Below are 25,599 nucleotides of genomic sequence, written 5' to 3'. Positions count from 1 at the left end.
CAAAGAATAAAATAAGCTATTTTCCTAGGTGTTTTCTTACTTTTTCTCCTAAAAATGACTCAATGTGTATTTTCACCCTAGAATATTAAGTCTAGGGAAGGAGATCCAAGAGACCATCTGCTCTACTGACACCAAAGGCTTCTCAATGCGGGGCCACCAGATGTCCCAGGGAGCCTTCTAAGAAATCTGAATACGGTCTCAGTATACCAAAGTTGGCGTCCCCCTGCCCCAAGCCTTCGTCTTAAAATTTCAAATCGTCTTCATATATGGCACTAAGGCCAACCTCTGTATCTGGAACAAATCACCTGACCTATTAGTTATGGTCACCACTACAAAAATGGATGTAAAAATGAGTACTGAGCTTGTAGTCTGAGAGTGAACAAAGTAAAGGCCAAGGAAATTGGGGGACCTGGAAGAAATTGGGCATTTGCTATCTTGTCTTTGTAGTTTATGTGCTTCCTTATTATAGGACTTATTTTAACAGTAAGTTTAACAACACAGGAGCTGGGAAAGAGGGTACAGTGACAAACGCAATAGGCATACTGTGGTCCTCCTAGAATGACTGCAGCCGTAATGATTTTTTACAGATAGGTCTAACATTCACTAAAATAAGCCTAGGATTTTTGAAGTCTGATACCATACAAAATGTGCCACTTACCTAAGTAAAATGCTCATACCCTAAGAAAAAACTAAAGCAAGTTTTTCTTTCTTACATGTTAAGTCTAACTCTGTGTGGCCACCCTACATTCGACAGAATCACATTTAACTTTTTAAGTAAGGTTTTTTGCCTTCTTGACAAGCATCTTAATATATACTTACAGATTAGTTTATAAGAAGAGAAGACTTTAGGTCAGACGTGAATACACTGTGGCAGGAGTTTCAGGCTCTGTACAACAAAGTCCCTGACTCGCCCCTTTACACGGATCTGGGGAAGGAGGTACAAGACGACGTGTATTCCCTCTTCTTTTCCAGCAGGTCAAAGCCTCTCAGAGAAAACCACTGACCCCTCACAGCCATTCTGAACACTACAAACTATTAGCACTTTGAATCAGAGAGAAACTGAATATAGTTAATCACCCATTGAGAGAATCCATCTTAAAAATGAAAACGATCACAATCAAAACCTCCAATCTTTACTTCCTGAGATCTGGGACGCCTACCTAGGTCAACGTAAATACTGTTTTCCTTTTCACACCTTTGACCAAACTTACACTCAATATACCCTACCAGACCATTACCTGGACCAGGTTAATTGCATAGGAATATTTTTACTATGTTTACATTTTTCTTAATTTTAAAAAAGCATAGTAAAGAGTCTGAGGACAAATTATTCAACTGTTTATCATACATAAGACCGCATGACTATGATACAAAGGGGGGTTCTTTTCATTTAACGTTACAATATACACAGCAAGTCCGGACCAGATCTTACAATCTGCACACAGGTATTTAACCTTTTCCATGCTGTTTATGTTTTACAATGCACAGAAGTCCTGTAACCAAACCGTGTAGTAAAGCACACAAAACTGGACTGTAACATAACACAGTATGCAGAAGCACTGGATTTTATGATTTCCTTTATGTAAATAGCGATTTAAAAACTGCTCTTTGTTTTTTTGGTGCTTGCTAAGATGTGGCAACCAGCACAGAAAAAAATGACCTGACCCATATAATATCTTCCCCTTATATTCCTAAACAGCAGTAACTACTGATTCCTTTTGATATTGCTATACTCAAGATGATATCCTTTTATTCACTGTAAACCTTTATGAACTACCAAGTTCAAAAATCATCCACAGGCTTGACATTTAATTACAAAATAAATATGGATTTCCTGATTAACAACAAAAAAATTTTGTGGATTATAAAAACGGGTATTTCCAAGTTTCCATTCACATTCACATCGTTTTAAGCCTTTCTTTTGTCACTGTTTACATATAAAAACCTGCTTTTGTTCAGAAAAAATTGACCTAGTCAGCCACATGGAATTGACCAATAAAAAGTAATGTGGTGTTCTGCTGAGTTGTTTTGAACAGGGTTATCGGCAGAGGTAGATTACTGCTTCTTTCCTAGGCTTCTTTTGATCCTGGACAGATAAATTACTTGTCTTCATTCTCCCAATTCAACCGCTCAAAAGTATAACACCCTAAAATTGGTCAATTTAAAATGGGAACACAAATTTAGCAACTGCCAGACTGTGTTACATTAAGGCAGCATAATCTCAGAACTAGGCACCTGTTAAAACACCAGCTTGTCCACTTCAGGTCACGCAGGAGAGTTCTGCTTTACTCGCGCTTGTATTTTGGACCTGTTGGTGCAATCAAGGTCTTGCTTTCAAGTTTACAAGTAGGTTAATCAGGAATACAAGAATCAACTGCTGGTTCCATAGCTTCTGGATCCAGTGTCCCTTTACCTTCAGAAGCCTGAACACATTTAGAATGTAACAGATGGTGTAATCTTGAATTAGATGTCAATCTATTAAGCTCAGTATACAGACTGCTGTAGATGTACTGGCTATGGATTTAACGACAGTTCCAGTTTTGTTTAAGCAATAGTACAGCCATAATTTTCAACTGACATTTAAAAATGGTCTAGTTACACCTTGTGTCAAAGTGCAGAACTGCTACATTATTGGTTACAGACATCTATGTGCTATAAAAACAGCTTTGGTACAATAAATTATCAAAAAAGAAAATAAATTTTTGTAAAATTCACAGCATAATTGTGAGGCAAAAAAGCAGTCACATAAAATTCTGCATTTTTTTTTTAAAAATGTTCAGGATGAACAGAAGACATCTTTGTGCAGAAGAAATGGTGGAGATACCACGTGCCGAGAAAAAAAGCAAAAAGAAAAAAAAGTAAAAAGCAGGAAGGGACACAGCTGTAGCTATTTCCATCAAAGCAAACCACTACTTCTGTGACCTTCAACCAATAAGGAAGTCAACTTTATGACACACGCAAAGTGACCTTGCAATACCTTACAATTAGTGGGTCACAAAAGTCTATTTTAAAAGAAAGGCCTCTTGAATTACCCATTCTCTGTGTTTTCAGCATTAAGGACTGTCTGCAAAAGCATGTCCAAAAGTGATTGCATCTGAAATGGTAGGCTCTTCTAATTTCGAGTCCAAATCCATAAGGCCAAAGGTTATCCCAAAGACCACCACTCAGACCTCCCCAGGACTGGCCACGACTGACCCGTTGATTGCTTCTCAGTGCACCTTGGTTAGGAGACCGGTCATGTTCCATTTACTATCTTACTGTGGCCTCTACAACAGGAGACCCACAGGATCCCATGTAATTGCTGCTTTGCTCCTCAGTAGGTTCAGACAGGAGAGTTCTGATCCCCGCCACTTAGCATGCTTACTGTGCCTTACAAACTCCAATACAACCGTCCCTTCCATACAGCTGAAGGTGATGTTTGTGTAAGCTGGAGGTCCCTCTTCCTTACAGTACTGCATTTCCGTGCCCAAGTGTGTTTAGAGGACTTAAAAACCCAAATTTCCCACCCCCCCACCCAAACAAAACAAACAAGAGGGGGAAAAAAAAAGGGAGGAAAAAAACAAAAAAGAAAAAAAAAAAAACCACCCTTAAGGGGCCCTTTATGCAAATTATGTGCAGTGCCTTTTTATTTTAAAATTAGTTGGCAAATAACCAAGACCAACATCGGAACATTAACTTTTGGGGAACAGAAAGACAAAAAAAAACCCACTATGACTGGGGTATGGCAAGTTAAAATGGGGGAGGCAAAAAGAGGACACCTCTGCGCTATCCGTGACGATGGGTTTGGACATGGCTCTTTTAAAAACTTCATTGTCCCTTTGCAATCTTTTCAAGTTAAAAAAAAAAAAAAAAGCTTTGCCCTCTTGTAGCGGTTCAGTGTGTTAATCTCCTTCTGATGCAAGCAGCTTTGCACTTTGTTTTTTGGAAAAAAACACCACTTCTATAAAAACACACAAGAAACAAACTCAAGTTTCAATTTAGTCACGAGCTAGCTACAGAACTCTGTTGCACACAAACTCCTGTCATGGGGGACTCTTCTCTATCGGCCCCTTGCCTCATTGTCATATGTCCTTCAGTCATGTAATGTGTAGGACCTGTATTAGCAGAAAATTGGTATGTTGGATGTCCAGCTATGCCAGTCTCTTGGCGGGGATTGGAGTAGACGGTTAAATTAACGTCCATAGCTCCATTCTGTCCAAAGTCCAAGGTATTAGCAGCCACTGGGCGATTCTGGTAGGCCTGATTGCCTTGATTACCAGTAGAGGAGGAAGATGTGGAGGAAGAAGTAGTTGAGGAAGACAGGGATGTCATGGAGTGGTGACTATGGCCAACCTCCATAGAATCCTGGGTAGAGGAGCTATTCGTTGGCGAACTGTAGACCCTTGGCCTGGTCCGGTTACCCAAGGCTTGCTGTCCGTGGTGGTGGTGGTGGTGGTGGTGGTGGTGGTGGTGGGAACTGTTTCCATGGTGATGATGCAATGCATTCTGTTGAGGGGCTACGTGAAAGGTGGTTTCTTGAACGGGATGAGTTTCAACAGTGACCTGTGTAGGAGCTTCAGTGCCTGACCAACCAAGGGGAGCAGGAAATTGTTGACGCACCTGTTAAGAAGATTTTAAAGCATTGATTCAGAGTACTGTTTCCAAGCTTTAATTCATCTTTAATCAAAGGCTGTAACACTAGCATTTACACTAATGAGAGACAGGGGATTTTGAAACTTCTAAAGTGTTAGTTCTGTAATGCAAAATTCCAAAGATATTTGAGTGAAAAAGTATTTTACTGTGAAAGCTGCAATTTCTAGCAAGCTATACCCATAAACAGGCTCATATATTTCACTGACCACTTTCTTTCCTTGGGAGCATTGCTTATGCCACGGATCAGCAAACTTTTTCTGGAAAGGGCCAGATAGTAAATATTCTTGACAGGTTCAAAATGAATTTACTTTTCCTGTAAAGCCCCTCTTCTCTCCATCCTTCCTGTTTCCGTAAGAACACCCTTTCCATCAGCTGTTCAGCAATTCCTCCATCCAAACCATTAGCAAGTACCACTGAGTCGGCCTTCAAAACAGAGCCCCAGCCTGACCTCTTCCCTCTGTGTCCACCACCATCCCTCTCTCCCAGGCTCCTACCATCTATCTCTTGCCTGCATTGGTACAACAGCCCCCTAAATCAGCTCCCAGCTTCCACCCTTGTGCCTTTTTCCAATCCATTCTCCATAGTGAAGAACAATCTTTTTAAAAACACAAATCCAATCACTTTCCTATTTCAAATCCTTTAATGATCTCTCCATGCCCTTAGAAAAACAAAATAATCCAAACTCCATATAGCGGTCTGCCTCATCTGGCCAATGTTCATTTCTCCAAACTTCTCGAGCTATCCTTCCTCTTGCTACCTGGGTTCCAACCGTACCAGCTCTTCCTTCTATTCCTCCACCTGGTAGTCAGTCTCTTTCAAATGTCTCAGGGCATTTGTGTCTACTGTTCCTTCTTGCCTAAAATGCTCAGGCTTCTAATTTCTGCTTGGACGCTTCTTTCTCATTTCAGTTCGAGTCTTCTCTGACCACTCTGGGTAAGGCTGCCCCAACTCCTGTGGCAGAAGCCACTAGCTGTCCACATGGCTGCACCACACTTCCCAGCCTCCCCTGTACTTAGGTATGGCCACACGATGAAATTTTAGTCAGTGGAACATGAATGAAAGTTTCCATGTCATGGCCAGACCTGGCCCACAAATACTTCCCACACCCTGCCTAGTGGATACAGCAGACAGGTAGGCCCTAAGGGATGGAGGAGCCCAGGACATGGGAGAGAGCCATGCCACCAACCTGAACACCCACAGAACTGTTCCATAAAAAAAGAAAGAAACTTCTTACTCCTTTAGCTACCATATTGTGGGGGTCTGTTATCAGTTTGGTCTACTTGAATCGTTAACACATCCCACCCTACGAATACATCTATATATACCTGTATCACATTATCCTGTCCTGTTTCCTTTTTATCAATTAGTGGTATCTGCAATTTCTATTAACTTGATTTTGTTTATTTACTGGCACTATAAGCTCAAAGAAGGCAAAGCCTGTGTCTTTTTTACCAGGAGCCAGCGTAAGTCATTAAGTATTTACTCAACAAAGGTGGTCTAAGAACCAAACTTCAAGAAACACCACTGAAAACAATCCAGTAGAAAAATAGGCAGAAAGTTCTCAGAAAATACTAACGGTTCTTCAACTATGAAGCTACTCAAATGCACATATAAAAAGAAATAAGCAAAATAAAAATATCCTCTGTCCAATACCACTGGTCATTTCAGATTGATTAAAGGTGATCACACCGACTGTATTCCAAAGTCTTGTTAGTGGAAGGCTATACTGGCAAAATTTTGGAGAGCAATTCGGCCGCAGCTATAAAAATCACAGATCACATCACTCTCTGACCTGTGATTTCACACCGAGGGGTTTCTATCACAGTTACACTGCATGTGTCTGAGTGATATGTGTATGCCATTCCAGCATCATCTGTAATAGTAAAAAAAGACTACAAGTTAACTAACTGTCCATTAACAGTGGCCTGGGGAAATGACTTATGGATATCTAAACAGCAGAGTACTGTGTGATTATGAAGAAAGAAAAGGAAGAAAAAGTTCTCCACGTACTGATATAGAAAGAGCTCCGTATATATGTTAAAAAATCACATGTAAAACATGCTAAAAAAAAACCAAAAAACAAAAACAAAACACTCAAGATGTGAAAGTGTGCATAGCATGCTATCTGTATACAAAGACTAAGAATATGTATCTGCATGTGGATATGCGTAAAATATTCCAAAAAGGATACAAAAACCAGTAACGTTAGTTCAGAAATTGGGCGGCTAGAGGACATGGAAGGGAAGTCTTCACTGAATCCCCTTCTACACTGACTTTTTCTTTTTTAACGATTTATCATCTGTTCAAAAAATTAAATAAAAAAGGGCATAAGGTAAATAAGGCAAAATAATGACTTCTGTGAAATACAGGTGGGAGGTACACAAGTGTCTCATGTTACTCCTGACCCATGTTTAAGTGTTTGTGGTATTTCATCCATTTGGAGGATAGATAGAAGAAATGTCGGTCATTCTAAGGATTTCGACATTTAAGCGAAGATCTGAAGTATAAATGGTAATGACTACAGCAAAGAGAGAGGAAAAGTGTTCAGGCTGAGCACAGTACATGTGAGAAACATGAAAGAACATGGTGTCTTCCAAAAAATGGAAAAAAAATTCAGTAAGACTAGAGTAAATAGAGGAGAACGAATGCCCTGAAAAGGGGTCAGACCATGGTGGTCACTGAGACCATAAGAAGTCTAAATTTCCTTTTAAGTACAAAGGAAAACCGAACGCTGTTTAGAGTAGGGAAAGGCCACATCAGACTGCTTTACTGAATGTTCACATGCCTGTGTAGAAGAGAACAGTGTGGACCACTGGATGGAATTAGATGTTGGGGGACCAGTTAGAATATTCTCCATAGTAAGATAGGCTGGAGTCGGCTGCAGCAATGGGGTGAAGTAACGAGAATAAAAGCATATTTAGGATACTTAGAATCCACACAATTTACTATTTGATTTAATTGTGGGACGAAGGAAAGAGGAGTCAAAAATTAGCTCCCTAACCCCCAGGTGTAAAACTGGAGCAAATGGGTGAATCTAGGGCCATCTGTATGAAGAATCCACAAGGGTGGGTTTTCAGTTTTACTTCACTCATCAAATAATACAGTGGCCTCTCATTATAAAACATTATAATGCAACGCTCAGTATGAATTACCTTTTTTACGAAGAGCATTTAATAAATATTTTTACTACCAAGATCTGCTTCACCCATTTAAAAAAAAAAATTACTCAATTACAGCCTCTTCTTTAACAAATTTAAAAAACAAAGGAACAAACAAAAAAACAAAACAAAAACAAAACCCAAACCCAAACCCAAACCAAACCAACACGGAGGTTAAAATCAAACCACAAACTGACTCGGAATCAAGGACTGTTAGCGATGAACGATCACAGGAAGCAGTCGGAACAAGTCATCAAAATCATGAGCCAGGGCAAGTTATTTAACCCGTCAAGTGACAGTTCCCAATGTAAAATGAAAAGTCAGTGTTAAGGCTCAAAATGCTGCTGTAGTAGAGGAGATAAACGCAGGGAAAAAAAACAACTGGAGCGGTGGCTGGTACGCACCCAAGAAATGTTAGCTGTTTCTAAGTAACGAGAGAGAAAACTGCCCAGGTGTGTTTTAGTTACAAACATGCCAGCATTTCCTAAACGTGAGGAAGCCGCCATGGCCCTCTGCAGGAAACGACACAACCGTCGGAAGGCCCTCGGCCCCCAGCGCGGCTCTGCCCGGGCACGGCGGGGCACGGCGGGGCACGGCGGGGCACGGCGGGGCAGCTCACCTGGGGGCTGTGGGTCTCACAGTCCATGGCCTGGACGGCAGCCGTGAAGTGCCCGCCACTGTGCCGGTGCTGGTGCGTCGGGTCTGACCGGGCTCGCCCGCTGTTGCTCGTCCCCGACGATCCACCTGCAGTGTCACACGCAACGCGGAACAGCTTGTAAGGCTGAAGCTAACTTGGCGCAAGTATATATTCTAACACTGCAGCACTGAAACTGAAAGCGCGCCCCCCACAAGAAGCCAGATTAGCCTGAAGGCATATCGGAAAGTGATCCAGTTCTCTAAGCTCTTTCACACCAGCCACTTTGGTTTTGGTTACATCAGGGAAAATTTCAAGCATGTGAACAAAGCAGCTCTATTTAAAAAGCAATTAAAAATTTTGGTTAATATAGAGTCTTGCCTCCAACTGCCAAGCAGAATTTATTATGCATAATTAAGTAACGGGGCTTTGGGACAGGTGGATTTTTTTCTTTACTAACTACAAAGAACAGATTTAGGCCAAGTAATTCCTCCCTGTCCCATCAACAAGTTTTTAAGATACTTTACAATAACCCCCACTTTGTAAAGGCTTCCAAGCCCAACCGAGGGGCAGAAGCACTGACCTGAGCTTGAAGACGTACTGGAGGTGGTGCCCGAAGACTGTGACTGCTCCATCGCGGGGCTGGTGGACACACTGTTACTTGTATTGGTGCCTTCGTCAGCTGTTTTCTTGAAAAAACTGTGCTGCAGGGCATAGTAAGGTTGAATTCGAGTTTTGGGGTCATAATCAAGCATCCTTAAAATGAGGTCTTTGAACTTCAAGTAGTCAGCTACAGTATGACCCGATTCCCCAGCACGACGCCCACCAGGTCCTCCTGTTTCTACTCCGAGAATATTATGAAGTTTACGGGTTCCTGGTGGTTTATACTCCTAAAGAGAAGAAAGATAAAAAGGCTTTCTCTAAATTTGATGGCATATGTAAAATCCTACATAACTTCAAATACACTTAAGTCTATTATATAGAGGCCCTTATTAAAAAGAATGCTTTATAATTAGATCCTCTGTATTTTCATACATTACTACTGCAAATGCACTGGTAGTTAGAGAAATTCAAAATAATTTTAAGATCAAAAATGACTTTATAAAGATCATGTAGCCCAGGGCTCAGCAAACAATGGCCTGGCCTAGGGGGTGTTCTTGTACAGCCTCAGCCATAACGGGTTTTTATATTTTTGGAGGTTGTAAAAACAAACAAAACCAAGTAGGATGCAACAGAAGCCCACAAGGCCTACACCTCATACTATCAGGTCCTTTACAGGAAGGAGGTGCACTGACCGCCGCTCCAGCCAACTGGTTCTGAACCTCTCTTCTGCCTGATGCCCCACAACCTTGGGTGCACTCTCTTTCGTAACAGCAGCTCTCCAAAGCTGTGGTAATCGCTCCAAGTAAGCTCCAAGTTAAGATTCACTGGTTTAAACCTACCCACTCATATTTTTTTAAACTTTACTTATTAAAAGTAATCTCTACACCCAATGTGGGGCTTAAACCCAAGATCAAGAGTTGCATGCTCTTCCAACTGAGCCAGCCAGGCGCCCCTTGCTCATATTTAGATAAAGAAATTAAAAGCAAATTACTTAATGCCTCCCTTTAGAATATGCTGAATAATAAATTACCTTAACATGTTGAGATTTTCTGAAAGTTCATTTTTTTTTTTTAAGATTTTATTTTTTTATTTGACAGAGAGCTAGAGAAAGAGCACAAGTAGGCAGAGCAGCGCAGGCAGAGGGAGAGGGAAAGCAGGCTCCCCTGTTGAGTAAGGACCCCGATGCGGAGCTCGATCCCAGGACCCCGGGATCATGACCTGAGCCGAAGGCAGACACTTAACCGAATGAGCCACCCAGGCACCCCTGAAAACTCATTTTTAAATAGATGAGATGACAGTATAGGGGCGCCTGGGTGGCTCAGTTGGTTAAGCGACTGCCTTCGGCTCACGTCATGATCCTGGAGTCCCGGGATCGAGTCCCACATCGGGCTCCCTGCTCGGCAGGAAGCCTGCTTCTCCCTCTCCCCTTCCCCTGCTTGTGTTCACTCTCTTGCTGTGTCTCTATCAAATAAAAAAAATCTTTAAAAATAAACAGATGGACAGTCTAACCCTTAAAATCCCTATGAATACTGAATTTATTCAGAATAGCATCACTGGATTTTTACTTCTAGTGACAATGTAGAAATCTGCAAGAGACCATTGCTCTCACTCTAAAAGCAAGAACAAGCCAGGCAGGTAGGCCAGGCCACAAAATCATTCCATTTTAAAAACCCATTAGAGTGCCAAGGACTAAACAAACCAGAATTGACTAAATTCCATAAAATGAAAAGCCCTTTTTGGGAAAGAAGGGTCGTAAGGTGGGAGAAGAAACAAATGCCAGAGATCCCGGTAAGAATCCAGCCCAGCTCTGAGCCAACCTGTGGCGGTGGGGAAGGCCCCATGGCTGAGTGAGAGCAGCCAAGACGGTGCCCCCAGGGCACTGCCAGGCTGGGGCAGAGTGGCAGCATGAACAGAGACTGCGTGAGGCACAAACAGGAGCAGGCCGCTAGCTGGGCAACAATGTACAGAGAGCGCTCAGGTCTCCACAGACACTGCTTAAAACCTATGAACACAGTGGAGAACAGAATCTAAGTTGAGCAGACAAATGAAGCAAAGCCCAGCTTCAGCTTAACTACAAAGGAAACTGACTCAGGCCCACACTACTGCCTGACAGAACTAGAGGTGGGTCTCTTTCTGGAGGGAAGTAAGATTTACTTCCATCTCAAGTGTTCTTAAATACAAAGTCTGGCATACATTTAAAAATGAGACCTAAGAAATTTGAAAAAGATGGGTCCATAATCAAGTGAAAAAATTAGTTAGAAGACCCACATAAGTAAATGACCCAGATGTTGAAACAGGCATTATCAATAATTACAACAAATAGGTTAAAGAATTTAGTTCAAAAGGTGGACAACATGTATGACTAGATGGGGGATTTCAGAAGACAAAATGAAAACTACGTAAGAAAATAGAAAAAGAGGGGCGCCTGGGTGGAACAGTCGGTTGAGCACGTGACTGACTTGGTTTTGGCTCAAGTCATGATCTCAGGGTGATGAGACCGAGCCCCATGTTGGGCTCCGCGCTCAGCGTGGAGTCTGCTTAAGATTCTCTCTCCCTCTGCCCCTCTGCCATGCGCTCTCTCAAATAAATAAATCTTAAAAAAAAAAAAAAAGAAAAGTGGAAGTGTTAGAACTAAAATATGCAATATCAGAAACAAAGAATTCACTTAATGGTTTTAACATAAGACTGGACTCAGCAGAAGAAAAAAATCAGTGAATCAGAAGACAGAGCAAAGAAATTATCCAAACTAAAACACAAAAGGAACATAGAATGAGTAAACTAGTAATGTTGTGCACTGTAACATACATTTAAGTGGAGAATTAATAGAAGAAAGAAAGACTGAGCAGAACAAATATTTGAAAAGACAAAGCCTGAGGATATTCAAAAATTGATAAAAGAGATCAACCCACAGACCCAAGAACTCCGCAAACTCCAATGAAAACAAATACAAAGAAAACTATACCCAGGGACCTAAAAGCCAACTTATTGAAGAATCGAACATAAAGAGAAAAACATCAAAATCAGCTGGGGGAGAGGGAGAAACATTACATATAGGGAAGGATGCTTAGAAAAACTATTGGCTTCTCTTCAAAAACAACGTAATACAGAAAACAATGTCATTAACATCTTTAAACAATGTCATAATTTTTTTTTTTTTTGCTGAAATGTCAACCTAGAATTCTACATCCATGGAAATTTCCATATCTTCCTTAAGAAGGTAAATAAAGATATTTTCAGATAAACAACTGCTGACAGAAATCACCATCAAAAGTTATTCATATAAAATAAAAAAATTAGAGGAAGTTCTGTTCTAAAGGAACATAATACCAGCTGGAAGTCAGAAACTACAGAAAGGAATCAAGAACTGCATAGGTAAATAGAAAAGACTGTCTTATTATCTTTATTCTTTGTGTGTTTTAAAATTTCTTTAAAAGTCATTTTTTATTTAAAGCAGTTGTTTGTTGTGAAGGCTGTAACGTATGCAGAAGTGATTATACGATAAGTGCACAGACAGTGGAGGGTTAGGCAAAAAGCACATGGTTAATTACATGGTTTATCAACAAGTGATATTAGATGAATGCCAACTGATTACAGTTAAAGATGCATATAACACTAAAAATTACACACAGGGATGCCTGGGTGGCTCAGTCGGTTAAGCGTCTGCTTTCGGCTCAGGTCATGATCTCGGGGTCCTGGGATCAAGCCCTACATCGGGCTCCTGGCTCAGTAGGGAGTCTGCTTCTCCCTCTGCCTCTCCCCCCACTCATGCTCTCTCTCAAATAAATAAATAAATGAATAAAATCTTTAAAAAAAATAAAAAGAATAAAAATTACATACAAAGTAATAGGTCAATAGAGGAGATGAAATAAAATACCAGAAAGTATTCCATTAACCCAAAAGAAAACAGGAAAGAAGGAACTGGTGGAAAGGAGGTAAGACAAACAGAGTACAAATAAGGTAACACTTTAAAGCCCAGACTTCAGGGTTTTTAAAAACTCATCGTGAAAGAAAGAGACTAGCTGACTGGATTAAAAGGCATGACAACTTACGTTGCATACAAGAGTCATACTTCATATATAAAAGTACGGGCAGATCTGAAGTTAAAGGGTAGGAAAAATATAGACTATAAGAATGTGAAGAATAAGAAAGTTGGCACAGATACAGTAATATCCGACAAATCAGACTTAAAAATAAAAACATTACTAAACATAAAGAGGGACATTTCATCATAATGAAAAAGTGAATTTACCACAAAGGCACAACAACACTAAATGGGTACACACCTACTAAGAGAGCTTCAAAACACATAAAACTAAAAGGAGATTAAGACAAATCCAAAATTATCACTAAAGATTAACATTCCTCTCTGTCATTGATAAAACAAATAATCCACAGACACACATACACACAAAATAAGGATGCAAAAGATATGGGGAAAAAAAATCAAACAACTCGACCTCTACTGACATTTGTAGACTACAAACGTATAAAATACAATTCCTTGCAAGTGTACACAGAACATTCACCAAGAGAGATTACCTGCTATGTCATTAAAACAAATCTGAATTAATTTTAAAGGAGTGAAATCATGTTTTCTGACCATGAGGCTACTGAATTAGAAATCGGTTAACAGTAAGAGGTCTAGAAAATCCTCAAATATTTTGAAATTATGTAACAACATTCTAAATAATAATGGGTCAATAAAGAAATTACAAGGGAAATGAGAAATGTTTCAAAATCAATGAAAGTTAAAACATATCAAAAGTTGCTCCATGTAGCTAAATCTGTAATTAGAGGGAAATTTATCTTTAAATGCTGTAAGAAAAAAGTTTTAAATAAATGATCTAAGCTTCCACCTTCAGAAACTAGAAAAAGCAAATTTAACCTAAAGTAAGGAGAGGAAAAGGATTAATAATGAGAAAAGAATCAATGAAATAGAAACAAGATTAAACAACAGTCAAAACAAAACAACTGGTTGTTTGAAAAGATTAGTAAATTTGACAAACCACTAGCAAGAATAATAGGGAAAAAGGGAGAAAACAGAAATGACCAGCATTAGGAACAAAAGGGACACTACCACTACAGAGCCTCTAGAAATTACAAAGGTAATAATGAAATAATATGGGTAATTTTATGCTAACAAACCCAAGAACTTAGATGAGGACAAGTTTCTTGAAATACATGCCTACCAAAATTGACTCAAAATCTGCATAGCCACATATTTATCAAAAAATATGGGCTACAATTAATAACCTTCTAGCAAAGAATATCCCTGGTTCCTGAGAGCTTCATCAATAAACTCTATTAAATATTTACAAAAGAAATAATGCCAATCTTACACAAACTCTTTCAGAAAAATCAAGAAAGAGTACTTCCCAATAGTTTTATGAGACCAGCATAATCCTGAGATCAACACCTAATGAAGGTATTATATAAAATTTTAGACAAATATCCATTTAATGACAAAATTCCTACCAATATAGACTAACAAACTGAACCCAGCAATACATAAGACAATATATCAAGGCCAAGTGTGGTTTATCATAGGTTGAACTTAATATTCTAAAAGTTAATTAATGTGTTTTACCACATATCAGGAAAAAAACCATACGATCATCTCTAAAAGTGCAGAAAGCATGTGACAACATTCAAAACCCACTCATGATTCAGAAAAACAAATGTGCAAAACGTTTCTCTAAAAACACAGGAAACTATCTAAAAACAGGACGCCTGGGTGGCTCAGTCACAGTTAAGCATCTGCCTTCAGCTCAGGACATGACCCCAGGGTTCTGGGATCGAGTCCCACCATGGGACTTGCTTGCTCATCGGGGAGTCTGCTTCTTCCTCTGCCTGTTCTGCCTGCCGCTCCCCCTGCTTGTGCTCTCTCTCTCTCTCTGACAAATAAAATCTTGTAAAAATAAATAAATAACCACAGGAAACTACTCCTTCAACCTGATAGAGGGCTACAAGAAATATACAATTAGTACCCTACTTAAAAATGTGCTCACAAAAAAAAAAAAATACTGAATAAATGTACACTTTTCCCACAAGACTGGGAACATGGGAAGATGTCTGCTCTCACCATAACTACTCAACATACGGAGGTCCCAGTCAGTATAATAAAAAATAAATAAATAAAGGCATACAGATTCAAAGAATAAAACTGTTCATTTGCAGAGGATATGATTAAATAGAAAGTCCTACAGAATCTAAAAACAAACAAAAAACTAGAATAGGTAAATTTAGCAAGGTCTTAGGATATAGAGTTAATATAGAAAACTCAGTTTTAGTACCACATATTTGCAATGAGAAATTAGATGATACTTTAAAAAAGACGCTTAAAAAAATCCAAAAAATTAAAAATTAAAAAAATAAAATATGCCTGAGACTTCCGCACAGAACAGTACAAAATGCTGCTGAGACAATTTAAAGTCTAAATAAATGGGAGAAACCATGTTCACAGACTGGAAGACTCATTGCTGTTAAAATGTCCATTCTCGGGCGCCTGGGTGGCTCAGTCGTTAAGCGTCTGCCTTCGGCTCGGGTCATGATCCCAGGGTCCTGGGATCGAGTCCCACATCGGGCTCCCCGCTCAGCAGGAAGCCTTCTTCTCCCTCTCCCACTCCCCCTGCTTGTGTTCCTGCTCTCGCTGTCTCTCTCTCTGTCAAATAAATAAATAAAATCTTTAAAAAAAAAAAAAAAAGTCCATTCTCCTGGGGAACTTCAAATGCAATCCAAATAGAAAGTCCAGCAAGATTTCTTGGGGACAAATTTATTAATTGATTCTAAAATTTATATGTAAATAAAAAGTACCTGAAGAAAAGAAAAAAAAGTTCTTTGAAACAGAAGAAAAGAGCTGGTGGATTTATACCAGCTGAATTTGAGACTGACCACACAGCTACAGTAACTGGCACCGAGGTACTGGTTCAAGGACTGATCAACCAAAGCAACAGAACAGGATGCAAATAAATACAGACCCGCAAGTAAAAGATAAATCTGTTTTGGACAAAAGCTCCCAGATCAACAGGGAAAGGCCAATTCATCAAATGATGCTGCAATGCTTAGGTAAGCATCTGGGGACGTGAATATCAAAACCTACACCTCATTCCATATTCAAAACTTAATTCAAGATGAACCACAGAACTCTAACCATAAAAACTAGGATCAAAAAATCTTTTAAAAGAAAGCACAGAATACCCTCACGAACTTGAGGACAGCAAAGATTTCTTAGGATACAAAAACTACTACTATTCATAAAAGCCAGTTGACAAATTTGATTTCATTGATACTAAAATTTTCTGCGCATCAAAAGTTACCACCAAGAAAAGAAATCGGTAAACCACAGTCTGGGGAAAAAAACACTGACACATAATGTGACAAAGGACTTATATCCATTATACGTAAAAAAAAAAAAAAAAAAAAAACTACAACTCAGTAATAAATGAGTAAAAGACTGGAAAGATGGTCACACACAAAAAAAATCAATGAATGGTTAATAAGCACATATTATTAGTCATGGAGAAATGCAAATGAAACCACTATGTAGACCCGTTAGAATGGCTGATTTCTAAAAGATCAACCATACCAAATGGTGAGGATGTCATGCAACTGGAAACCTCATACACTGTAGAAATGTAAAATGATAAAAATTTGGAGAACTGTATTTTCTCATGAAGGTAAACACACATATACCCTATGACCTGGCAATTCTACCTCTAGGTAGTGATCCCAGAGAAATAAAAATACACATGTACAAAAGATTTATACAAGAATGTTCCCAGTACCCTTATTCATAATAGGTCCAAATCAGAAACAACCCAAACGTCCACTGACAGGTAAATATAGATAAATTACAGTATTTTTATTCAGTATAATACTATGAAGCAATTAAAGGAAATAACATTTGAAACACACAACAAATATGGATGAATTTCCAAAAATAATGTTTGTTAAGTGAAGGAAACAAAATAATAAATACCATAGGATTACATTTATATGAATTTTGCCTATGAATAGGCAAAACTAACCTATGATGATAGTAATCAGAAAGTGGGGTGGGGTGGGATGACAAAAGGGTCACAACAGAACTTTTAGGATGGTGGGAATATTCTGTATCTTGTTTTAGGTAGTGGTTACATTGTTGTATATAAGGTTAAAACAAAATGAACACTCAAGGTATGCATATATTGTTGTACAAAAACTATACTTTAATAAAACAGATCTTAATTCTTCATCCACCTTTCCCACCAAAAAAATATACATACAGTAGATATAAGATTTCATTACCAGGAAGCTAAAATGGGCTCTTGAAACATAAGTGAGAAATTAAAAGTAAAAATAAAATCACAGAAAATAAAAGCACAAAGAAACCCAATGATAGCACATGCACTCAATTTACACTTATGGTTAAATTCCCTAGTGCATCCTTTATAATGTAATCATTCAGTTCTGGATTTGATTTTTTTTGTCATTGCAAAATTTATTTCTGTTCAAAGACAAATAGTTATTTTATACTTTAAAAATTAAGTTTAAGTCAGTTGCTAATTGAAGCGAAGGGAAATCTCATAAAACCTATAGTTAGTATGTATTAAATGCAGGTTAAGATACTCACTTTCAATTTTAAAAAGGGAAAAGATTCATCTACTCTTTTCTGAAATGCAACCCCCAGTAATTTTTTAAAATAATAATTATAGCTCAATTTGGGAGAAATGATAGGTTATAGCCCATAGTGGCTTATCTGTGGTTTTATAAGACAGAGATACGAATGGACAGGATGAATGTTTTATTTAGGAAAAAAAAAAAAAAAAAAAACTGGTAGAAGACGACAAAAACTTCAAAATGGACAAAGTAGTAGCCTGTACTGCAGAGAGATAAAAAACATAAAGGAGGTTTCATATCCTCCATGCTAATTCAAATCAAGTGCTAGGAGCTACTTTGAATGCTGGGGAAACTAAGAAGGATTCCCTGGCTGTGTTTTGGTTCAAGGGGAAAGAGGCCAGGCCTGATAAGCTAGCGATGTGGATAAAGGCAAAAGAACTCAGGAGGCCTGCATAGTATTTTCCACCCCTTTCTTAATTTGGCTGCCAAATATTACATTGCCTGGAACTTTAGAGAATCAGGCAGGATGCGGGAAGTTATAAATCAGCTGTGAAAGATACAATTACAGATATATTTTTAAATATTCTAAAGAAAATCACTCAATGTTATAAAAGTTGAGACTCCACAGCTATGTGAAGGTGAATTAAAGCAAATAACCATCATCTTCAGTTCACTGGAAATGACACCTGGTGGCAGTATCGCTAAAATCAAGGGCAAATAAAAACTGGAGCAAAAATAAAATCTCCTACGTGTTAAAAATGCAAAACTACAATCACAAGGTGTCTGGTATACATATCACATACAATCAGATATTTATATATTACATTCATTTTATACTACACACAAGCTAGATTACAAAATATGATTATTTTCCGATACATAAAAAGTTAAATCAAGATGCAAAATTGCCATTATTTACTCTGTTAAACTGACATTGTTTAGGGATCTGAAAAAAGTTCTCAGCTAAAAGAAAATTACTAAACCAAACCTAATGATTTGAAAACCTCACTCTGAGGATTTTGGAGATATGACATTCCTGCTATCCATGCCACTGACCTAAGAACCTGCACTGAAATCTATCCAAGGACTCTAGTCAGTTCATATTCTTGTCACAAACTGCCTGAGTCAAAAATCCTTTTCTCCCATCTGAAATTAAAAAAAAAAAAAAAAGGCGATTTACTGCAATTATGACCTCTATTGCTCACAGCTGCTGTATTGTTAACTGTGACTTCATTATAGACCCACACTGTGAGAAAAAAAGGTCAAACTTACTGATTCTGATCCTACTGCTGAAACGAGGCAGGGTGGTTTGATCGGCTGTCTCACAAAGCAGACATAAGAGTTTTCAAATGAAGTCTTAACTCTAACCATGAAACAAACACTGGTCCATCAGACAGTTCAGGTCAAATTCTACCCAACTTATAAAGAAATACGCCTAAATTATTAATGAAATTGTTAACTAAAACACGGATATCAAGTAAACACAAGATGAGCTATAAAAAGACCACTCCAGTAAAATAAATAACAAAGGCTCAAAAAACAGAAAGTTTCCCTATTTTACCCGTTTTCCATCTTTGGTCTTCTTTAAGTTCCAAGTGCCATCTGGCAACTTCTCGAAGAACTTTCTTGCTTTTGGTGCTTGGTCAAGAATATGAGCAGGTGGAATACTCAGAACTTCCACTATTTTATTCATCTGATCTACCTGTATTTAAAATAAAAATAAAAAAGCCTGTAACTTCTACTGTAGTATATCCTACTTCTGCTCATCCACTCATTCATTCATTCATTCATAAATTATAAATAAACCGAGTATCTTCTGTGTGTTTCAGGCACACCCCCAAGCACTGAGCATACAATCATGAACAAAAGAGAGAAAGTCCCTGCCATCCTGCAGTCCCCTCATTCCACACAGGACAGGGCAGATAATTAAATAAACACATAAAATCAAATAACCATCAAAAAAAAAAAAATCCCAGAGCCTTAATCATGGACCGAATCAAGTATTCTTTTTTAAGTGCGGATTCATTCACTCAAATACCAAGTGTCTTAACCATATGCTAGAAACCTCACTCAGTAGAACATAGCAATAAACAAAACAGACAAAAATCCCTGCCAAAAAGTTTATATTATAGGGAAAGAGATCACTAATAGACAAATATGTAATTAAATATATTATGCCAATGCCAACTAAGAACTATGGAGAAAATTAAAGGGATGGAGAGTGACAAGGGGCACTGCAACGGGTACTAGGGGATCACGGAGAAGATGTAGGAGGGCGAAGAGCTAAAGCAGTGAGGGAAGGAGCCACATGCTCCCTGGGGACAGGGCCTTTCAGGCACAGGAAAGAACTAATGCAAAGTTAGTATGTGCCTGTGGCTACTGTTTCCAAGGGACCACAGAGCAAAGCTCTGTGCTGGGACCGAGAGAGTGAGGGGAGGCAAGGTCACAGAGAGAAAGCAGGAGTCAGAGGGAGTAGGAATTTTCGAGCCACTCAAAGGACTTGGCTGTTACAATGAATGAAATGGAAGCCACTGAAGTTTCAGGTGATTTACAAGAATATAATTGATTAGTTTATCATATTTATTTTAATTATTTTTATCTGATAAATATTTAATTATAATTAATACAATACAATTTAATTTAGCACTGTTTAAGCCCATGAAAAAGATACTACTTTCCAGGGTAATATTACTGATAACAAAACAATACCAAACACACACTATGCCAGTTACTGCCCAGGAATGGCTCACTAGCTTTAGTTCGAGTGAATTAACAAGATGGAGGGGACAGATTTCTGACACAATACTAACAGTTGTTTACCCCAGCATAAGTAAGTCATTAAATTTTGTTGGCCTTTCTTATTTATAAATGCATGGACTGATCAAGATCTGTAATGGTTAACTTTCCTTTAAAAAATGAAAAACCCCATAAGGTTTAAACCAATTCCTCTGACTGCCAGAGAGCATGGCCTCTCCCATGCCCTCCTAGGCACTGCCTCTGACCTCCAAACATCTTCTGAGAACACAGACTGAAAACCCATGAATTAGAATTACACATCGTCTGTAGCTGTACAATTCTATAATCCTAATTCACCCTCAATTATTCAGATCAAATACCTATCAAGGCTACTGGTCATCACTTCTTAAATTCCAAATCAACTCTCAAAATTTACAGTGATGTTTACATTGTTCTCAGGGTGGCCCTCATGCCTTTCATCATCATTTTCATTACATTATACCTAAAATCTGTAAAATTTAAACCAGAATGCTTAACATTTACTAACTTATTGTTCTCCTTAATAGCAAATTAAAAGATCTCACTACCCATCTCAAAATCCTAAATTCACCATTATGATAACTGAAAACTTTAAAAATGGATAACATAAATTCAAAACTGTCCCAACATTTGAATATTTAAATTAATAGACATCTTTTCTTAAAAACAATTTTCAGATTACACTGTCATTGATTAAAAACAAAAAGAAATTATGAAAACAGAAACAGAGTTTTGAAAGCAATCCATCATATACCTCATTGGCTCCACTGAACAGAGGTTCTCCAGTGTGCATTTCAACCAAAATACACCCAAGGGACCACATGTCAATAGCAAGGTCGTAAGGCATTCCCAGTAGCACCTCTGGAGACCGATAAAAGCGACTCTGAATATACTGGTATATCTGAAATATATTTCAATATCATATTAATTCCAACGTAAGTTTTAATTATGCTCCACAATGAATTAAGTACACTTATCTAATATTAACAGAAAAAATAATTGGCTAACTCCTAAACTTGGGTTCCATTTAATGATTTCAACCTTCTGCTGCAAATATTATTTAAACGACTAAACATTTCAAGAGAGGGGTTACTCTGTGAAATGCAAAACATACAACAATTCAAGTCCTCCCATTTAGTGCAATCCTAACTGGTAATCAAGATACACACCTTAAAACAAATAATTATGCCTTATTAGAAAAAAGACATTATTGAGAATAGTTTCTTTCCTTATTAATTATTCTTTCCTGCTATGGCTGGCACTTCGTTTACCATTAATTTAAGGACTAAATTGTATTTAAATTCACCTAAATAATGTATTTCAGCATTAAGTCAAACTCTGTACAATGTAAATGAAAATTCAGGTATCTACATTGTACTAGTCTCACAGATAAATCTGAGAAGCACTGCTACATAAAATTCAACTGGGAGTAGTTTCTGACCAATCACTTCCTTCCCTGCCCTGTCCTCTTCCCCCTCAATCTAAAACTTCTTAGAAAATCTTGAAATGGATAATTTTCAATGAAGTAATCAGAGAATGTCTTAAAAAAACCCATTTCATCTTCACTTAGCCATTGTAAATTTATATCTAGAAATATTGTGAAAGCAAAGAAAGTTTTATTTAAAAAGAGAAAGAAACAAAATCCTCCTAACTTCCTCACTTAACACTCTAACTAGGCGGCCAGCAGCACGGTGCTGCTTTCCCATGAACGCTTTTGTGGCTCCCACCTAAAACTCCAGCCAAATCTCCAAGAATAACCTGATGCCCCCCATAAGCAGGTCAACCCAACATTAATGCCTTGTTAGAGTAAAGAAACTGACCAAAGGGACCAGGAAGAAGTATTACATTTCCAAGTTTCTACAAGCCAACAGCACTGGTAAGCCCCAGAGACTCCCTACTACTGAGATTGTCTTATTCCCTAGCTTATGCAAGGAAGTTTGTCAATCATCCATTCAGTTTGGTTAAAGCAGTGGCTGGGTCATCTGAGAGGTTGTGCACCAAAATCCCCCTGAAATACCCCTGCCCTGCCACCTTGTGAGACTGAGCCAGTATATCTAGTGCAGGGCCACGCACTGCGTGTGTATTTTAGAAAGGATCTCTCATTCTAATCTGATACACTCACACAGTTTAAACCTCACTGAGCTAGAAGGATAGTTGTCTAAGTTTGGCTGGAGAGACATAGTAGTGTTTGATATTAGTACAGAACACATGATTTTGTTTAAGTGGGGGGAAAATTTTTCCAAATCTAAATCTATTCAAATGACTCTCAAGATGGGCATGTATTCTCCATTCACAATATACTTTATCCCACATTAACAACTATGAACAGCTCCTGATTTTCAGAGGCATCTGAAACTGCAAACTTTGCTTCCTATTCCTTCAATTTATTTCAGTGATCTATATAACACCATTACCATGAGTAAGTTGCAGAAAAGAACAAGCCTGATAATCCTGGTTAGCGGACTATAAATCTTCATGATCAAATTAACCAGCCATATTTAAAACATGGAAAAAAGGTGCACAGGACAAGAACTCTCACTAATTTGGAAAAACAAAAGCTAGAAAGACCGTATGAAATAGTATCTGAATGTTACTTGTAGTTTTTCTTTTTTTCCCCCAAGAAATGCAGTTTCAGTACTTGCAAGTAAATACGAACAGTGTTTGAAATGAGTAAAATATTACCAAGTGATGATTTTAATTCCTTTCAAGAAGAAAGCAACCTATCACTTCTACTTTATATGTGAAACACTGTTAAGAGTAGCTTTCATAACACTAGAAAGAATAGTAGGAAAAATTTGCTTTCTTAAATCAGCTAAACCTAAATCTATATCATTGCTACAGACAGGTCTGTTTTTAGCAGTCTGAGGAAAACCAGTTTGGACAAGTGTCAGAATTTATATAGGGAAAAAAAGATTTAAACTTATTTATCAAAACAAGTATGTCTAACCAACTGCGTAATTTCTATACTGTATCACCATGTGTAATGTAAAATTACCTGTATGTTTTTAAACCCATCAGTTTTTGGAGAAAACCATTTATCTTGATCTATCTTTAGAGAAGAATTTCACAGCAAGGATTCAATGTTCTAGTATTGGAATATCCCCAAATTCATACTAACACCTCTACTTGCAAAATATAGCTGCAAATCACCTAATATTTAATTAACTCATCTCCTATTCTCTCTGCCTCTTAGGCATACATTTAATTTTTAAAAATCTACTTTTAAAAAAACCAATACCTTCTAATTCAGAATCTTATATTTGCATTTTAAGTGCTATGTCCCCAAAACAGGTTTCAACACAATGTGACTAGAGTGGCACATTTTGAGGATAACCATCCTGTAATTACCTCCAAATTGTATACATATTAATAACATTTCAAGTATCTACCAACACTGTTTTACCTAATTCTATTTTAATTCACAAGTCCTGAAATATACTTACCCTCTGCCCCAATTGACAAGAACTGCCAAAGTCAACGATCTTGATTGCACTGCGTTTGGGGTTACAAAGAAGGATATTCTCAGGTTTTAGGTCACAGTGAATGATACTAAGTTCTGGAGTCGCAAGGAAAAGCAGTGCAGTGCACATCTGTTGTGCAAACTTTCGTGTTAGGTTCAAAGAGACACCTCGAAAATTGGTGTTCCTCAACAAGTCATAGAGGTTGTACGACAGCATTTCAAAAACTAAACAGAGATGGTTTCGAAACATAAAGTGGCGTTTCAAATGCACTGAAAGAGAAAAAAGTTTCATTTTAAATTATACATACCAATAAAATGAGAATAATGTATGCATGAACTCTCAATCTCCAACATTTCAATGTCAAATGTAGAGTGAAAATCAAGTTAAAATTTGGAGATCGGCATTCTGCAGTGACAGCACATTCTATAATCAGTCGGGAATATCTAAATTGTTCATCTGCTGAATTAAACAGGTGTGGTGTCTGCCAATAAACAATATAATGTAAGAAGTACCACCAAAATGCTTTGCTTAAAAAAAAAAAAAAGGTCTGAAAACACAAGTAGCAAAGTGACAAACAGTACTAAGAATACTTCAGTAATTTCATGCTCACTTCTACAAGAAAGCATTTTTTACTTCCTCAGAGCCCAACCTCACAACTTCACCTAAGCTCCACCCACTGGGAATCTCCAGGTTGTGAAAATGCTGTACTTGGCAGCTGTCTCTGGGAAGGCTTTCAGGCTCTGATACATGTCCACATTCCACTGTGCTGAGCCTTAGATCTCACTAGTAATTTTCTGCAACAACTGTCAAAGGAAGAGATAGATCTTTTTGTCTTTTAGGCAAATACAACAAATACTTGAAAAGCATGCTTTACAAGATACTAGAGAGTTCATAATCAAGGCATTTGATTATGTTCATCAAACTGGTACATGTTATATCTTGTGCACAACTGAAGGTCTGGGAAAACTTGAAAATAGAGCTCAATCACAAGAAGAAATTATAAGCAGGCTTATGAATGAGAAAAGAGCACAGAAGCCATTACATGCTATCACTGCTAACCCTCTAAAAAGGCTTAATACTCACTAAATTGCTTCAAAGATTGTGCTTTTAGTACTAACACTATGCATCAGATGAGGTCATTCAATAAAGTGCTGCCCTTCACTGTAAAATTGTTATATGTACCAAACTGAACACGTGTAACTCAACTGGAATGACATAAAACCACCATCTGTCAAGGTTACCTTCATCCTGGTCTTTTAGTTTCCTAAAAACAGGTTTCTCTACAGATCTATCTGGAATAACCTGTGTTGGTATTCAAGGTCTGGTCCCTGAGAACGAGGGATACACTGTGTTGTCCTGGACTGCCTCCTGGGGAGCAGTGCACATCAACACTGCTTTTACATCATTCTTGATACACATGATCCAAAGTTAGGATAAATAACGATACAAATACTACATAGCTCTATAGGAGTCCTCAGTACAACTCAACACTTTTATTTTTACAAATAAAAAGAATCCTTAAAAGGTTATTTAAGAATGTGTAATATCTGCTCTTAATCACTGAAGTTCATAGGTTTAATACTAAAAACAGAGCTTCACATGCAATAAAGACACCCCCCAGAGACATGGTCAAGAGTTTTAATTTGATTAAGCAATGATCACAAAAAGAACGCAAAAAAGTAACTGATGCCAGAATTCCAGTGTAATTATAAAAATTCCTTTAAGAAGCTCTGTGATT

The 25,599-nt window shown here is 38.0% G+C and overlaps 1 protein-coding gene across 6 annotated transcripts in view; it reads right to left on the bottom strand.

Annotated features, from left to right (window-relative positions):
- Nucleotides 1-1,321: 1,321 nt before the first annotated feature.
- The window catches only part of DYRK1A (dual specificity tyrosine phosphorylation regulated kinase 1A), a 150,460-nt gene continuing 126,182 nt past the window's right edge, over nucleotides 1,322-25,599 (bottom strand). For all 6 annotated transcript variants that reach the window (XM_081799867.1, XM_081799890.1, XM_081799878.1 and 3 more), the window contains 6 exons: nucleotides 23,844-24,130; nucleotides 21,155-21,301; nucleotides 19,187-19,327; nucleotides 9,008-9,314; nucleotides 8,410-8,534; nucleotides 1,322-4,599 (listed from right to left, as the gene is read on the bottom strand). In XM_081799867.1, the coding sequence (XP_081655993.1) occupies nucleotides 3,982-4,599; nucleotides 8,410-8,534; nucleotides 9,008-9,314; nucleotides 19,187-19,327; nucleotides 21,155-21,301; nucleotides 23,844-24,130 (1,625 nt within the window). In that variant the 3' untranslated portion in view covers nucleotides 1,322-3,981. The remainder of the gene's footprint in view (nucleotides 4,600-8,409; nucleotides 8,535-9,007; nucleotides 9,315-19,186; nucleotides 19,328-21,154; nucleotides 21,302-23,843; nucleotides 24,131-25,599) is intronic.

This window comes from Leptonychotes weddellii, chromosome 1 (genome assembly GCF_054177405.1).
Source record: "Leptonychotes weddellii isolate Sample4059 chromosome 1, ASM5417740v2, whole genome shotgun sequence".
Lineage (NCBI taxonomy): Eukaryota > Metazoa > Chordata > Mammalia > Carnivora > Phocidae > Leptonychotes > Leptonychotes weddellii.
The sequence above is the reverse complement of the archived record's forward strand: the minus strand, read 5'-3'. Positions and strand labels throughout refer to the sequence as shown.